The sequence below is a fragment of the Lates calcarifer genome, linkage group LG12 (genome assembly GCF_001640805.2).
Source record: "Lates calcarifer isolate ASB-BC8 linkage group LG12, TLL_Latcal_v3, whole genome shotgun sequence".
Classification (NCBI taxonomy): Eukaryota; Metazoa; Chordata; class Actinopteri; family Centropomidae; genus Lates; species Lates calcarifer.
The window spans coordinates 11800926-11817629 of NC_066844.1; the positions used below are offsets into that span (position 1 = coordinate 11800926).

The following is a 16704-nucleotide window of genomic DNA, read 5'->3' on the forward strand; positions in this document are numbered from 1 at the left end:
CAGGGACACAAATTTTCCATTTCCATTTCCACAATTTTCGTGCCTCCCAGCACAACTTTCAGACTAATGTATTTCAGTTGGAAATAACTTTAGTGTCCTCGTCATGTATTTTGCAGTGCGGAAACTGTTGCTTTATTATATGATTTTTTTTATGAGATGAGAGGTGATTTAGAGCAGTTGGTGACAGGCCTATGCATTTCCATCTTTCTCAAGAGCATGGAGGAGATACCAGGAGACGAAGGAGAAGGCCATAGACTTAGAAAGACATAGACTGGGTATCAACCCAGCAGCAGGACCAGTATCTGCTCTTTTATGCAAGGGGGAGCAGGAGGAGCACTAACAGAACCCTAAAAAATGACCTACTACCAAGTACCATCACAGACTGTCCAAGAGCTAACCAATGCCCTGACCGCGATCTGGGAGGACATCTTCTGGGACACCATCCCAGCCTGCCCAGTGGTGGTACTTGGTGGCATCAGATGCACAGATACATAATGCATGCTGGAGGTAATTTTTTAGGGTTCTGGTAGTGCTCCTCCTGCTCCTCCTTGCATAAAAGATCAGATACTGGTCCTACTGCTGGGTTGATGCCCTTCCATGGCCTATTCAGCTCTCCTCGTGTAACGGTCCGTTCACCTGGTATCTCCTCCATGCTCTTGAGACTGTGCTGGGAGACACAGCAAATCGTCTTGCAACTGCTCATATGGATGTATGCTACCATCCTCAAGGAGTTGGACTACCTGTGCAACTGCCAGTGGTGACAAGGACACTAGCAGAATACAAAACTAGAGACGAATCAGTCAGAGAGAGAGCAACTGTCTGTGGCCACCACATGTAAAACCATTGCCTTTTGGTTGTCTTGCTTTTGCCTCTCCATTGTACCTGTTTAGTGTTACATGGTGTTATACTGTGATGATTAAGTGTTCCCTTAACTATATGTCAATATATATCAGTATATAGAAATGCTAGCAGGATATTAGGCTCAAGTAGGCTGTAGTGAGCAGCCCTCTCTCTCTACAAGTATAATTGTCATCACATACTTTATTACTCTTTGTTTTCAATGAAATGGGGGATACAGGGATGGAAGACCTGTCACCAACTGCTCTAAATCGCCTCTCATCTCAGAAAAAATATATATTCATATAATAAGGCATAGACTGAATGAATGAATGAACAAATAAATAAATAATGGAGATTAAATGCAGTGTAGCATTCAAAAGTTATTTTTTATGAAATAACCTTATTAAAAGTGATGACTTCATGGATTAAATGAGGGACATGAATAGTGTCACCCCTGTCTTTGTGCCATGTTACTAGATTTGCTGCAAATTAGTGTGAAGGCAGGTAGATCAGTGTTTGGGACAGCTACTGTGTTGTGGGTAGACGTGGTGTGTTCCATATCCCTTTGGGTTGTCCGGCTAGTGGAAATATATATTTTCAAGAGTTTGGTGGCATAGACAATATTAAATCATAAAAGCGGATGTGCTTCTTCTCCATAGCAAAACAGCTGAGGATTATGGGTATTGTTGAGCCCAAAACAAAACTGATATAAAGCACAGAAACGTGAGATAGAGAACAGCAATAGCATCTTGCAACTTGCCTCAATGTGTTCATCTACCAACTGAGCTCCGTGCAAAGCTGCCAGGCTCACTGTTACACACTCAGCAGTAGGGGGCCATTTCACTCTCTGTGGGACTTGCAGAGTAACAAAGAATGTCAGTGTTACTGTGACGGCTGCCATAACACCATGCTCTTGATGTAGGCAAGGTTTGCTTCAAATACCCTAACAGGACAACAAAGATGGATTGATTTTTTAATTTTATTTGTTCAATTATGGGGATTTAATAGGTTCCTGGTTTAACACTCAGTTGATGACATTGAAACCATGTCATTTTTCCTCTGAATAAGTGGATGGCAGAATGCAGATGGTTTTGAAGAGGAGCCATTACTGGAATTTTATTTGGTATTCTTTCACTGAATGACTGAAATAACCATTTAATAATGACAACTAATTTAATTCACAAAGCCATTCGTGAAGCTATCTGATGTCAGCTTCATTAACCATTTAGAATTTCTTTCGTAGTGCTGCACAATCAACTTTGTGTGAGGGACTGAAGTCTCCACCTTATATAGTATATTTAAGATTTGTCTCTAACAAATCATGTATTTTCCATCGGTTTTATGGTCAATATATTACACAGCCACTGACAATAACCTCAATTATAAACAAAAAGTAGAATATGAAATTCTGTCAACAAAAAATGTAAATATATAAGCTTAGTAAAATCAGAACTCATAGCTGGGGCACCCCAATGGCTGAATGGTTAGGGTGCGTACCATGTGGACTTCAGTGCCCTGAACAGCTGTAGCCCAGTCCGGTCGGACCCCTGCTGCATGTCATTCCCCTACTCTCTCTCCGTTTCCTGTCTCTCTACCGTCCTGTCTAATAAAGGTAAAAAGCTCAAAAACTATAATAAAAAATAAAAAAAATTCATGGCTGAACTGGATTACATTACATTGTACAGGAGTACTTCAGAAAGCCACTGAAGGCAGGCTGTTAAGGTTTTATGAGGATTTGATAAATGTAAACTCAAACTACCACTTGCCTTTAGTGACATACACTGTAGAATTTTAAGGCTGGTAACTGGGTGTTTAGTCCCAAAGTGTTCTTTGGGGGGTTTTCTCTATACATTTTTACACACACAGCCTTGTACCAGTAAATTTAGTACAGATACTCAAGGTCTCTAGGGGACCTTGTTGATCCCCTGACCTTTCATGCAGCATAATTTTATGTCTTGGCAACTATTGGATGGATTGTCTTGAAACTTGCTAAACTGGTAAGAATACAGAGTACAGCAAAATGAATGTCATTCCTATCAGTGTCAGCTATACTTTGAGTTTAGTGCCAGTTATAAAATGTTAGCAAACTAACATGATATACTAAGATGGTAATGTTAAAGATTACCTGCTGAACATGTAAACATGTTAGTATTGTCACTGTGTGCATACTATACTGGCATTTGCATACAGTCTCATAACATGGCTGTAGACTGTTAGGAAATATTTGGTTCTTTGATAAAAACCAGATTTATTAACCAGTTTATAAAATAGCTGCTCGTCTTTTATTCTGATGATCAAATTCATCAAACCTAATGTTGTCACATGTCTTGCTCACAGGCCTACCAGAGGAAAACGATTTATAGAATCAAATGTAGCTTCCCCCAGACCTGTGTAAAAAGTTTCCAATCATAAAATGGGCTACTGTATTCTGGTTACAGGACTGCACCTCTCAAGTTAGCTGTAGACATCTTAAAGGAGCCTTTGAGACCTGGTGCAGTCTACCATATGTTTGTGTCTGACTGCTTACTGTAGTCATGTCTGCAGTGCAGACATGGAGGATTTACTGCAGAACTGTTTTTATTCCATCAGTCTTATGTGTGCTGATGTTTGCATACCTGCATGTCTCTTGGCTGTAGGTCCAAGTATCCCCGCAGAAGACCTTTTGCAGAGCTGCTGTGCTGCTGGCCAGAGATGGGCCACTGAAAACCACCACTGCAACAACATGCCTTTGTTGAACAATGACAAGCAATCCACATGCAAGTAAGTGGTGTGTCCATAGGTGTCAGAATGTAGTTTTAGTTACACATTTTGCTTTGGAGGAAGAATTCATTGGAATTTCATTGGTTGGATGAAACAAAATGCAAAATGCCCCCAGTTCCAGTTGTCACAAGACCTCTTTACCTTTTGGTAAATGGACTGTACTTATATAGCGCTTTTCTAGTCTTTTCGACCACTCAAAGCGCTTCACACTACAGATCACATTCACCCCATTCACACACATTCATACAGCACTTGTTCTATATATAAGTGCTTTCTAACACATGCACACACCGATGACACATCAGATGGCAATTTGGGGTTCAGTATCTTGCCCAAGGATACTTCGGCATGCGGACTGGAGGAGCAGGGAATCGAACCACCGACCTTCTGATTGGTGGGCGACTGCTCTACCTCCTGAGCCACAGCCGCCCCTTTTCAGTGACATACAACTAAACATAAGATTATTTTAAGGGGCTTCCAGTTTGCTTTGTAAAGTCTGAGAAAAGAACGTGTTAGATTTTGTTATTATTGCTATCAATATTATTATTGTATTAATGTTGTGAAGATTATTTGAATCATCGTGAGGAGCATTACTGAGAATGTGAGAACAGTTTGCTTTGTAAAGTCTGAGAAAAGAACGTGTTAGATTTTGTTGGGCAAAAGTAGGTATTATTGGCTATCAAAAATTTGCAGAAACATTAATATAAAAAATATCAAGTAGTAACTAATAAGTAACTAATTACATAAACATAAATTAATAGGATTTAATTTACATTAAATCCACCATGGGCCATGAGATAGCCAGTTCATTAAATCAGTCTCATTAAATATACTAATTATAAATTTTTAACCTTGATTAATAATTAAGTTAATAACTACAATCACATCAGTAGTTATTAAAAGTTGATGGATTTGGAGTTCCGCAGTATAGAGGTTGGCAATACTCTAAACTGTACTATACTAAAAAGACTAGCAAAATATTAAGTGTTCAAACGTATTTACTTGAACAAATACCAAATGAAATAACAAAACACAAATTCTAACCTCATCTACAAACACTATGTAAATGTGTGCGTGTGTGAATATGTATGTGTCTGAGGGAAACAATGGTAAGATGGCTGACCTTAAGATAGTTCTTTTGTCTGAAACCGCATGGCTTAAAACAAAGAAACTGTAACAAAGATGGCAGAATCAAAGATGACCTCTAGGACCGACTGCATGTCAAGTGGGGTAGGTTAACAAAGAAACATTCCTTTGTTTAAAAATCAGAAGGTGTCAGAAAAAGGGGGAGGTTAGCAAGTTGCATGCAAGACAGTGAGATTTACCTACGTGTGTGAACATGCTAACAATCAGTAATCTGATTGACATAGCAACAGCACACAAGTAATACACTGAATTCAGTCAGTGCTTACACTGGCAAAGTTGGAAAGTCCTATGCTTAGCCAAACTGTGCAAGGTATGCAAGGTAATGTAAACTAGGCCCAGTTACATATTACCAAGTGCAGGAGAAAAAAGAAAATGCCTTTTGGTGTGCTGCTCACAGAGTCCTGTCATTGCTGTTAAGGTCCACTAAACTGCAGTTGTCCTGGCTGTGTAGTTTCAGTGTCACTGAGGAGTTCAGTTCCTTTGTTCTCCTTGCAGAGTTAGCTAGTTGCTGCTAACTCTGTGCTGTGGCCCCTTTTGTTGGTGAACCCAGCTGGCAGACCTTGTGTCGTACCTGCTAGTGCTTGATCTTAAATCTTTTGGTGGGTACCAAAGTTTAGTCCAGTGCAGGCCTGTGCTTCAGGAAGGCCTCATGGAGGTCAGAGAACTGACCGAGAAGAGCTGAACTCAGCACCTTATGTGAGGAGTTGGCTGAGAAGAGAAGCAAGACTGCTTTCTTCAGGAGTTCTGAGAAGACTGAAAAGCTGAGAAGACTTCACTGAGAGAGTGTAAGAGAGCATGAGGTCAAGAAAAGTGTGCTTCTCCTTTTGTATGGCCTGGTGACATTGCAGATTTTAGCCTCCTTTGTCTGTACAACAAAAGGAGCCATTTGGTCTTATTCTCCATTTTGAATGGGCCAAACAATTTGAAACTAGAGGACCCCGAATTTAGGGGGGTATTTTGCATGGGGGCTAGTCAGGATATCTCGACATCTGCTTCAATTTTGACCAGTCTTTTAATGTTCTGCATCTTACAAAGCCCCAACATTGTGGAAGTACAAACTGAATTACTGAGGTGCCCCTTTAAATTTGTTATCCTTAGGATTTTTATTATATCAAACATGTCTGTCTACTCTAGTCTTCTACATTAAAATAAGTAACTAATGCTCTGAGTCAGCAGTTACACAGATTTATGTCATGGAACAAGTGCCATTGTCACCACTAACAACATGTGTCACCCTAATCAACCAATGCTGAAATCCTTCTCTAATATTTCTGTACTTTAAAATAAAACTTTGAAATCTGATGGCCCAGAATTACCCCCAACAAAAAATTTACTTAAGAGATCCATTTTAATACCCTCACATCCAAATTGATACCCTCACAACCAATGGAGAAGCTGTTAACACAGCTGGTCTAATTTTGCTAAAATTTGGAGCAATATTGTATTCATAAAATACTACACTAGTTACCTTGAGACCAATTAATTACCACACAGCAATAAAAACCCAACAGAAAAATAATCAAGGAACACACACACACACAGAGTGAGAAAGATTTGAAAATCTGGCTTATTTGCAAAAGCCCTCAGTTGTTCTGCTACCCTGTGTCCAGTCGGTGTACTGTATGTATAAGTATGTAAAAGTGTGTGTGTGTGTGTGTGTGTGTGTGTGTGTGTGTGTGTTCAGTGTTGTTCAAAAGCACTGCTGCCTCAACTTGGTGAAGGAGAGCCAGTGTGAATTTGGTATGACCTCAGCCAGAGAAGGGCGCACCTGTGAAGTGGATCAGGAGGATCAGTGCACAGATGGCTCCCACCAGGTACATTACTTGCTTCTTTTAAACAGCAATCCCACTGTACTGTATCAAGAAGACCCTTCATTATGCTGACTTTGCTTGTTTACAATTAACCAAACAATGCCAGCATAATGCCGCCTCCCTTGTGTTATTGTAGACAACATACCAGTGTTCCAGAATCAGAAGCATGATGTCAAGTCAAGGCATCTGCCATAGATTTATTAGATAGCATGCAATGGAGAGTGAAGAAACAAGAGGTAGATGTTTGAGTCATGATTGAAACACCTCATAGATGATGATGCCCACATTTTCTAAACACTGGGTTCTTTACAAAAGAAACATTGAAATGACTAAAGGTTGTTACATTTACCTCTAGAATAGAAAATGAACTGTTTTTGGGAGTCAGGTTGAGTGTTACTCACTTTTTCAAATGGTTCAAGAAGACACAACTTCATGGTGTATACAGTTCCATCCATTTGCTGTGGTTGAGCACAGAAGGTCCTTAAAACTGCCACAATAACTTGGTAAAAAACAGTGTATTTTAGACTTTAAACAGTTTAAATATCTCCTGGAATGCATCATTGTTTTAGCCAGAGCGAGATTTCAGTTTTAGATACCTATGCCCATGCAGTTGATTTGTGTTAACTGGCAAACAGGCTGTAATATAATAGTAAAGAATGGCCAAAATCTCCAATTTGTCTTTGCATCCTCAAGACCTGTGAATAATTCCATTTGAAAATTGGAATCATGCCTTTGTTCACAGTCAGCTCAAATAGCATTCCATTCCATTGTTTCTCCAAGAGGAAACCCAATGGTTTAGCCCTCCGGCCAATGGTACATGTGTTAAGGCAGCTGAGCCAAATCATTGTGCCAGGTCATTGTTTTAGAGAAAAGTAAAAAAAGGTGAAAGTCTAGTTTCTTGATGACATGTGGTTCAGCTTGAGGCTGCAGCTGAAATCCTTAACAGTATGTTCACAGGGATGAACTAGCCTGCTTTCCTGTTTATCTGTTATGCCCCTTAAAAGTAGAGGGCCATAAAGAGAGATGATGATTAGAGATGTAAAGGGCACCCCAGTGATACACTCCTAATTGGCTCTGCTGTGTCTGCATGGCCAGGTGTGCTGCAGCTGCTGTGCCCTTGGCTTACGGGCATGGAGTGAAGGATGGGGCTGCGATGCCCACCAGTACCTGGACTACCCATGTAGTCATGTCTTTCTCATCTGCTGCGAGGAGAAAGATCCGAGTCAGATCCTGCTGAAGAGAAAGCAGAAACCTCAATCAACTGCTGTACCAAGGAAAGGTATTGTTATCCACAGCACAGAAATTTACTGTAATTTACTTGAATGAAGCTTTCAACATGGAAAACAAACTTATCATGCACATTGGAAGTGTTAGGATTTACCGTTTGTGTAAAAAGATTAAAATTAAATTAAAGTCTGTGTAAGGCAAATTCAAAGATTTGTCTCTAAACACATTATTGTAGTAGAGGCTGCCTCCACCACTTCCAGGCAAGGAATTCCTGATGACATTATCAAACTTTTTGGCCTTCCCCCAGCATATCTTAGACTTAGACTTAGACTAGACTTTATTGATCCCTTGGGATGACTCCCTCATGGAAATTAAGTAATCTCCCTTATATTCTAAACAATATGAATGACATCAAAAATAGTTTCCTTTTAGGGGCTCTATTCAACAGAGCACAAAGAGATGGTTCCCAAATATCCACCACAGCATATGTGATCCATCCAATCCCATGTCATCCATCTGTCTGCAACCCTGTTGCCTTCATCCCCTCATCCCTCCATCCTTTCCCAAATGCCAGTGCAAAAAATGCAAAAGGACTGCCATGCCATATCTGGAGTATTGTAACCCTAACCCTAACTCTGATTGTGAGGATCTTCAGCAAGCTCTGTATCTCTGTCTTTTTCAAAGCCAGCCACACACTAAGACAAAAACTGGCACATCCAGAAGACTGCACACCCAGCCACAGGAAAAAAAACTATTTGGTGTATGCAGGCCAATGCAGTGAGGAATGCACAGACTTATATATCCGTGAAACTAAACAATCATTTAACAAATGTATGGCTCAGCACAGGAGGGCCAACTCAGGTCAAGGCTCAGGTCAAGCAGTTTACCTGAACCTGAAGAAAAAGGGACACTCCTTCCAGGACAACACTGTACATATTTTAGATAAGGGATAGGTGGTTTGAAACAGGAGTGAAGTAGAGAAACCATGTTTCAACAGAAGAAGTCTACAACACCACTTATCCCCACTTACAATGCCGTCCTTTCATCCCTTCCCAGGAGATTGAACAACCATTCACACTTGACCTCAGGTGGCTCAAATGACTCTAATGATCTGTTGTTACAACAGCCAGGAGTATTAATGAACAATCACACATTTTGATTAACAATTCCACAGAGATTAAATACCTAAATCTCCCCCGTCAGTCAGTCTAAAGTGAAGAAGCAAGTATCTACAACCAAGTCCTGTTTGCCACAATTCCACCCTTTTTGGATAACTATGACCTTAATTCTGCCTCCTTACCATCTCTGACTTTAAAATATATTTGTGGCTACTGCTTCTAGCCTCTATAAACTTTGCACTCCACTGATGTATGGAACAATCCTGGCTTGAACCATCACTACTTTGTTTTCATTGAAGTTTATGTCAGAGGTGGAGTATGGGCTGAGTTTGATCTTCCGAAAGACAGATGCTCTTGGTTGATTGGTCAGGAGTCACATTACCATTCAGAGTGATGGGGAAAGATGTGTGCAAGCTGTGATGAATCAGAAACAGATGGCAGTTCAGGCTGTTGTCTCTCTACTTTTGCCAGCAAAGTTTCCCTCTGTCATCAAATACATAATGCCAGAAACATTTGCATCACTGAATTTTCAAGCAAGTTTGGGATAGATATGCCTCTACAGAAAAATGCCACAGTGCACTGGGCTCTGAAAATGACCTACAAATCTTGCTTGCAGCTGTAAGCTCTTGAGACATGTTTACATGTTTTTCATCAGTGATATCAAAGGTGTGATGGGTGAAATGAGACTTTAAAAAAAGATCACAGCAATTCACCACATTTGTTAGTTTGTTCACCTCTTTGTACTGTGAAATTACAACATTTAATGCCCCTTAAAAAGTATCACACCAATATCATTGATTTGGTATTTGGTAGGTCTCTGTTCATCTTTTTATTTTGGGACCAGCACACCATATTAGTCAGCCCTAGTGGTTGTGCTTTAATGGGAATAGTTGTATTCAAGTATGATGATGAGGTAAGGTCAGTCTTCTGCCTTAGTCTGTTCTTTCATTCACAACATCAGAGGAATTCCTAATCCTGCCCTTTATTAGAGTCTGTTCTAACCATCAACTGCATCTCATTTCCTTCAGTTTAAAAGGGAAATTTGAATGATGTCATTCTGAAGTGGGAATCAATTAACCTGCAGAAAGCTGTGAAAGTTTTAGGAGCTGCAAAAATTGTTCAACCTCTCAGCCGATGTGTGTGTTTCACTCTTTCTTACACACACACACACACACACACACACTTACTCACTCTCAGGGTGCATGAAGGATGCCTTTACTTTTGAGTGTTTTAAGGATGAAAAAATGGATGAGATATACTGTAATTATTTCCATGTGGGATATGTTTTCAGTCTTATGACTCAAACTGGGAAGCAAACAAACACCTTGCCCCTCTGAAGTTAAACTCTAGATAATGACTATAAGAAATATTTACTTAAATTCCATAATTTCAATTCAATTCAATTCAATTGTATCTATATAGCGCATTATCACAACAAAAGTCATCTCAAGGCACTTTTCATATAGAGCAGTCTATACCATACTCTTAAATAGGTATTACAGACAGAGACCAACAAATCCACATGAGCATTAGGCAACAGTGGCAAAGGAAAACTTCCTTTTATGAGGCAGAAACCTTGAGCAGAACCGGAGTCAGGGTGGGTGGCCTTCTGCCTCGACTGGTTGGGTTAAGAACTACTACTTTTCTAAGAGAAACTCACTTTTGCAAACTGGGCCAAGTTTGTCAAGTTTGAAAGACATGGACATACCAGTCAGGCAAGGTCTTATGAAAGATGTAATTGATTTGCATCATGGGAAATGTAGTATCTACAGCTTTTGGTGTTTGGCCCACACTTATAATATTACAATATACAATATTCTTGGAAAGTACACATATTTATGCATCACATTCAGTATACCTGACTTTTACATGAGAAAGGGATTTTATTACAAAACAATGTTGTGGTTTATATTACTGTAAATTCCTACTCTAGATACAGAGTATTTCTCAAATATGGCTCAAGTTTTAGTACCCTATGCCAACTATTTTGATGTGGAGAAATCCAAATGCATAACAGGCTTTCTATGCCTAATTATGGTGGATAAACTGTCATGCTACAATTGCTGTATTGTTGGTTTTACTTAAGACAATCAACTCTACAATGTAAAGATCCCATTCTCTTTTTAGGATCCACCCATCTTGTTTGAATAAAATGTTTGATGGCAAAACCATGAATGGGCAAACCCGTACATTCATTGTAAGCACCCTGTTGTGACTAGCCAATAAAACTGTAAAAGTTATAGCATAAAAGTATATTAAATCTATTATGTCTATCATAAAAGTGGTATGTTTTGGCCCTGTTGAAAGATTAAAATATGTAGTGTGAGGTAATGCACAGTACAAGCTCAATAAAATGTTCAGTAACTGGCCAGTTCACATTAAAATTTGTTCTCAGACAGGAGAAACTAAACAACATTTTTTCAGTAAGTGCCTGATGTCAGTCCCTTGCTACTAAATGAATTTCACTCTCTACTCAATATAATAGCTCTCTAAAAACACTTACGATTTTGTATATTTCTTTTCCCGCCACCACCACCACCACCCATCCTCTTCTCTCACTCCTTCCAGTCTCATACGGCAAGTATCCCAAGGAGGCCTTCTCAGTCAGTGCCATAGATGAAGCTGCCAATGCTGTGGAGAAGCAGGAGGTTGTCGATGAGTGCCAGCTGTATGCAGGCCAGCTGTGCCAGCACACATGTACCAGTGTTGGGGGCTCCTACCACTGTGAATGCCACCATGGCTACATCCTGCAGCAAGACAGACACTCCTGTGCACCAAGTACTGTAACTCGCCTTCAAAGCTGATTCAACTATGAACTGTAACTTTTAAGTCACCTGGTCGTGGTTGTAAATTTCAGAATTTGGTTTAAAATATCTATGTATGCTAAATCAGAGTCTAGGTATGTGGTTGCTCTTTATTTAAAAAAAAATTCTGATGGACAATTAAAGGGGTGTTTAATTTAGTAAAGTTGGGGCAGCCACAGATGACAGATATTTAAAAAAAATGGTTTACACTGAAATAGGCAGAGCCTGAAATTTCAGTCCCAACCATGGCTCAACCTCCACAAACGTTGGATCTTACCATTCACATAATGGAACTTGATAGTGTCATTCATTTCAAACTTTAAGCTCTTAGTAAACAGTAACACAGGCTTTCTCCAATCTCCAAGTTTCCATCTAAATGTAGTGCAAATTTTAAATGACCTTTCAGAAAGTCTGCAAAAGAAAGAAAGAATTGATGCAGGTTTCTAATGCATTAATTACAACTGTTATGTGACTTCAGGAGTTGGTTGAGCAAGTGAAATAGTTGGTGGCTCTACTTCTCCAGTTGGATCAAACAGTCACAGAAGAAGAAGGCACAACAACATAATTAACATAATTAAAAGAGCTTTGAACATTTATGGTCATTTTACTATAGTTATGCTGTGGTAAAAATAACAACATACTTAATCATCATACTTATGCACTTAAATAGGCTTATCACAATTACCTGCAACCTCAAATGAAAGTTTCAAATGAAATTTATTTGCAGGCCCCTCTCCTCTCAATAAAAGAGTATAATGACAAAAGCATCCAGCATGGGTCAAATTATGTCTTGCTATTAAGAAATTGATATTGTACGAAATATTACTCTTTTTGAAACTTGTTTCATATATCAGAAACATAAAGTAGTCTCAAGTCATTTCCTATATGTTATTGAACCCCTCAGTTATCTATGGTACTTCAAATATGGACATATACCCCATGGTCTTTGTTATTGTGTTTCTATCTGCAGTGAGTCTGGATGAAGACAACAGGGTCAGAGAGGACAGTCCTCCTTTGGTCCCAGCACAAACTACTAATACGACTACCATTTCAACCAGTACAACCACCACCAACCCTGTCCATCTCAGTCTTTGTGCAGGTAATGCCAGCATTATACTAAAATGCATAGTGACATCACCGTGTGTAGGAATCACCACAGTCTTGCTTCTCCTTAATGATAAAGGCTCAAACTTTTATCATATGTGCCTTAAACATACATATTCAATCATATTTTATATTTGAAAAGTTTCAGGGACAGATTTTTACATACTCCTAAAGGCAAATGCAGCAAGATGTTGGGCATCTGTAATATGTTACTATTTTATATAGAGTAAATTTTTTAGGTAAAATCATACCTGATTTTGTGAATCCTACTTTGGGGATTCTTTAGGCTTATCCTCAGTATATTGTTTCCTCTGTGTCAAATTATGGTACAAATGCAATATATGTCAGGAACCTTTGTGTAGTATTGATTATGATGGCCTCTATTACATCAGAACTTTTGTACAGCCTGAAATCTCAGCATATTTCAGCATGCTTTTCTCAACATACCTCAATTACAGAATGAAGCTTTCACTCACAGTTTCATGTTTTTTTAACCCCCGGTGTTATGATATATAATATATAGTATATAATATATAAATTGCGGATGAACCTGCTATGGAAGTTCACTATGGAAGAATGGAAGTTCACTTATTTTCATATTTCACAAATTTAAAGTGGCTTTAGAAGATATTCAGCTCCCCTCACATTTTGCACAGTTTTATTGTGTTGAAGATTAAATTGTAAATGGATACACTCAATAACCCAAAATGACAAAGTGAAAACATGTTTTTAGAATTTTTGCGAATGTATTAAAAATTAAAAACTGAAATCTCGTATTTTTAGTAGGTAAGTATTCACATCCTTAATTCAGTACTTTGTAGAAGGCCCTTTTGACAGCAATGACAGCTTCTTGAGTAAGTCTCTTCATGCTTTACTCAATGGTTTTAGGCAGTTTATCCCATTCTTCCCTGCAGATTCTCTCAGGCTCTGTCAGATTGGATGGGAAGTCTGTGAACTATCATCTTCAAATTTCTCCACATATGTTCTATGTTCTCAAGAGCAGTCAGAGGCTTGTCCTGAAGCCACTCCAGCATGTCTTGGCTGTATGTTTTGGGTCACTGTCTGAAGCTCTGTTTGAGAGACCACTTGGTTCTTGATTGTCTCCCTGACCAAGGCCCTTCTTGCCTAGTAACTCAGTTTTGTTGGCCAACTGTAAGAAGAGTCCTGGGTCATTGTAGATATTGTAGATGGGCAAAATTGCAGTTTTATCCATTTAAAGTTAAGTCAACAAGATAATGTAACATGCAGAAATTGGAGAGGTCTGAATACTTTCTGAAGCAACTGCTACTTTAAATTGTAAAATGTTGTGGCGATTATGCAAGAAAAAAATTGAGAAATAAAGCTTATATTATATTAAGCACTCGTTGTAGGAGGAGCACCACTTTTGGAAAGACATCTATTCATAATCTAATATCATAATACAAATTTCTATACTAATATTAATCATAAATCCAGTCAGTCTAATATCTGTAGCCATAACTTCTGATTTTTGCTGGAGACTAAGCTCGTGGGAATGTAGAACAGCTCTTGAAATCGCTTTATGAGGTTGCCTGGCGATGAATCTGCTGTGTCTCAGCTGCTCGTAGTGTAGACGTCTTTTGGTGTGGCCTGCATGGTTTTCATGCCGGTTGATGACGGAATAGGAGCACTAATTGCTGTACTGAACTTAAACCGAACAATCTAAGAAAAGCTTGGCCTTGGCTAAAGATGCAAAAATCGTAAAGGCGAAAACACAGGATATTGGCTACTGAAACAGGTTTGTTCTTTTGGTTAAATTTGTTGTTGCTTGGCCTGAGGAAAACACTTGAACATAGAGACAAATGAAAAGGTTACTTGAAGAGCACACGGTGAAAGAATGTAAAACGACAGGGATAAAGTGCATAGTGAATGGCTTTATGAACTCACAGGAATCAAAAAGCATAATAGTCTGTACTTTTTATTTAATATGTTAATTGATTATTATTTATAACTTTTCTTTTTTTTTAGTCAGAAAAAGTATGCGCATTTGCCTACCATAATCAATTAAGACAGTGCACAAGACGATATATGGAACTGGCACTGTTACTGGCAAGAAAGAAACAATGAATGAATACAAACATGGATAATGTGTCAGTAAATCATTCACAAATTTTTATCGAAATAACCCAGACAGAAGAATAAATAGTTCCTATCACTATTAGTAAATCCGTGGCGATATAGAGGAATTCTTTGATTAAGGAATAAGATAGAATAATAGGATAAGATGAGTAATACTGCCTGATGGCCAGATAGCTTCATGACAGATACAGAATTAACACTGCAAACAAACTTTTCATCTAATTTATCTCATTTAAAATGAAATACTGTATGCAATGAAGCCACAGGGACATCTTCAGGCTTTGAGATGATCCACCAAAACTGCTTGATTTGTAGTTTTTTGTGTTTACACAGATCAAATCTTGATAGTCAGGAAGGGAAAAGGACCACAAACCCTTGAGCTGCTGGAGTCTCTACTCCAGGCTCATACTAAAGTGTCTGTGATTGTTATTTCCAAGAATATCCTGATCAATGTATGGAGCGGCCCTCTGATACTTCACCACTGCAGAGCTTTTGTGAGGGATGTGTAAGAAAAAACAGTTCCTGGGCTATGCGTTTGTGACAGACTATGGAGATGTTGAATAGGGAGAATTGTTTCCATTGTGTTGAATGTGTTAGCTCATAAGAGGCGCTTTCCGCTTTCCTGCAGGGAATCATGATCAGTGTGAGGGAGTGAAGGCAGGGACCAAAAGAGCCATGTGGTAGTAAACAACAGGCACTGAATACTAGGACAGCAGAAACAGCACAAGGATGAGAGATTTAAGACATTATGAATGAATGATTGTCAGGGAGGTATAGCTGTAGTCATGCTGCTTGTATTTTTGTTTCTTAGAAAATGGTCCGTGCAGTCAGCAGTGTACGGTGGTGGCAGGCCAGGCTCGCTGCTCCTGTTTCCCAGGCTTCTCACTGATGACAGATGGACAGATGTGTGAAGGTAAGGTCTGCTGCTCCTTCTTATCATGTTACCATTGGCAGTAATTGGAGCAATTCACAAAGCTTGTGTGTGTCCCTTAAGCTGTCTCCCTCCAGCTGGGTTTGCACAAGGTAACAAACAACCTAACATCATCAACAATACTGCATAAATGAACAACAAACACACACAGCCATGACAACAGAACAAAAGTGCAATGGAGCACCTCTGGTCGTGGAGACCATTGCTGGGAGTGTGAGTCAACCATAGCCAATTACTCTGTTGCAAAAATAGCTTCAAAACACTACACATAGCATCTGTGTACTTGGCTACCTTCCTTTAAAACTTGGCACAACAGTGCAGCATCTCTGACAGAAGGTCAGCATTCACAACTGTAGTCTGTGGCACCTTTAATGACTTTAATATAATATAAGCACTGACCCCCTAGGCACCTGGAAACTAACCAGATTTTTAGAGCCTGAAATTATTAGTTGATCAATCATTTAGTAGATTAGGAGGTGTTTTTTTAGGCAAACATGTCAAGTCAGAAGTCAATGAATATTTGACTGATTCCCAGTTTTCTGTTTTTTTTTTTTTTTTTTTTTTTAAAACGTTGACTTGGGCTTCAGAGACCGATGATAGGCATTTTTCACCATTTTATGATGTTTTGTCACCGAATCATTAATCAATTACAAAATGTGTATTGATAATGAAGATAACTGTTGGTTGTCTTATAGTTCAGCTATGATGGATTAACCTTGCCTTGCCCATGAATTTCTGTGTTTTGCATAGTATCTTCCCTGAAGTTAAATACACCTAATATTACATTTTATAAAAATGTAATACATAAATAAATGATGTAATTTTAACATTTTAACATTTGTAAAAGGCTATTTCAGGTGAAGTAG

General features: G+C 38.9%; 1 protein-coding gene across 8 annotated transcripts in view; it reads left to right on the plus strand.

The window, feature by feature from the left end:
• fbln2 (fibulin 2) overlaps nt 1-16704 on the plus strand; it is a 74402-nt gene that overhangs the window by 25382 nt on the left and 32316 nt on the right. For all 8 annotated transcript variants that reach the window (XR_007814293.1, XR_007814294.1, XM_051074507.1 and 5 more), the window contains 6 exons: nt 3477-3600; nt 6431-6560; nt 7653-7836; nt 11471-11680; nt 12677-12805; nt 15719-15820. Coding sequence is in view for 6 of the 8 variants with exons in the window: in XM_051074507.1 (XP_050930464.1) it covers nt 3477-3600; nt 6431-6560; nt 7653-7836; nt 11471-11680; nt 12677-12805; nt 15719-15820 (879 nt within the window). In the remaining 2 variants the exon portion in view is untranslated. The remainder of the gene's footprint in view (nt 1-3476; nt 3601-6430; nt 6561-7652; nt 7837-11470; nt 11681-12676; nt 12806-15718; nt 15821-16704) is intronic.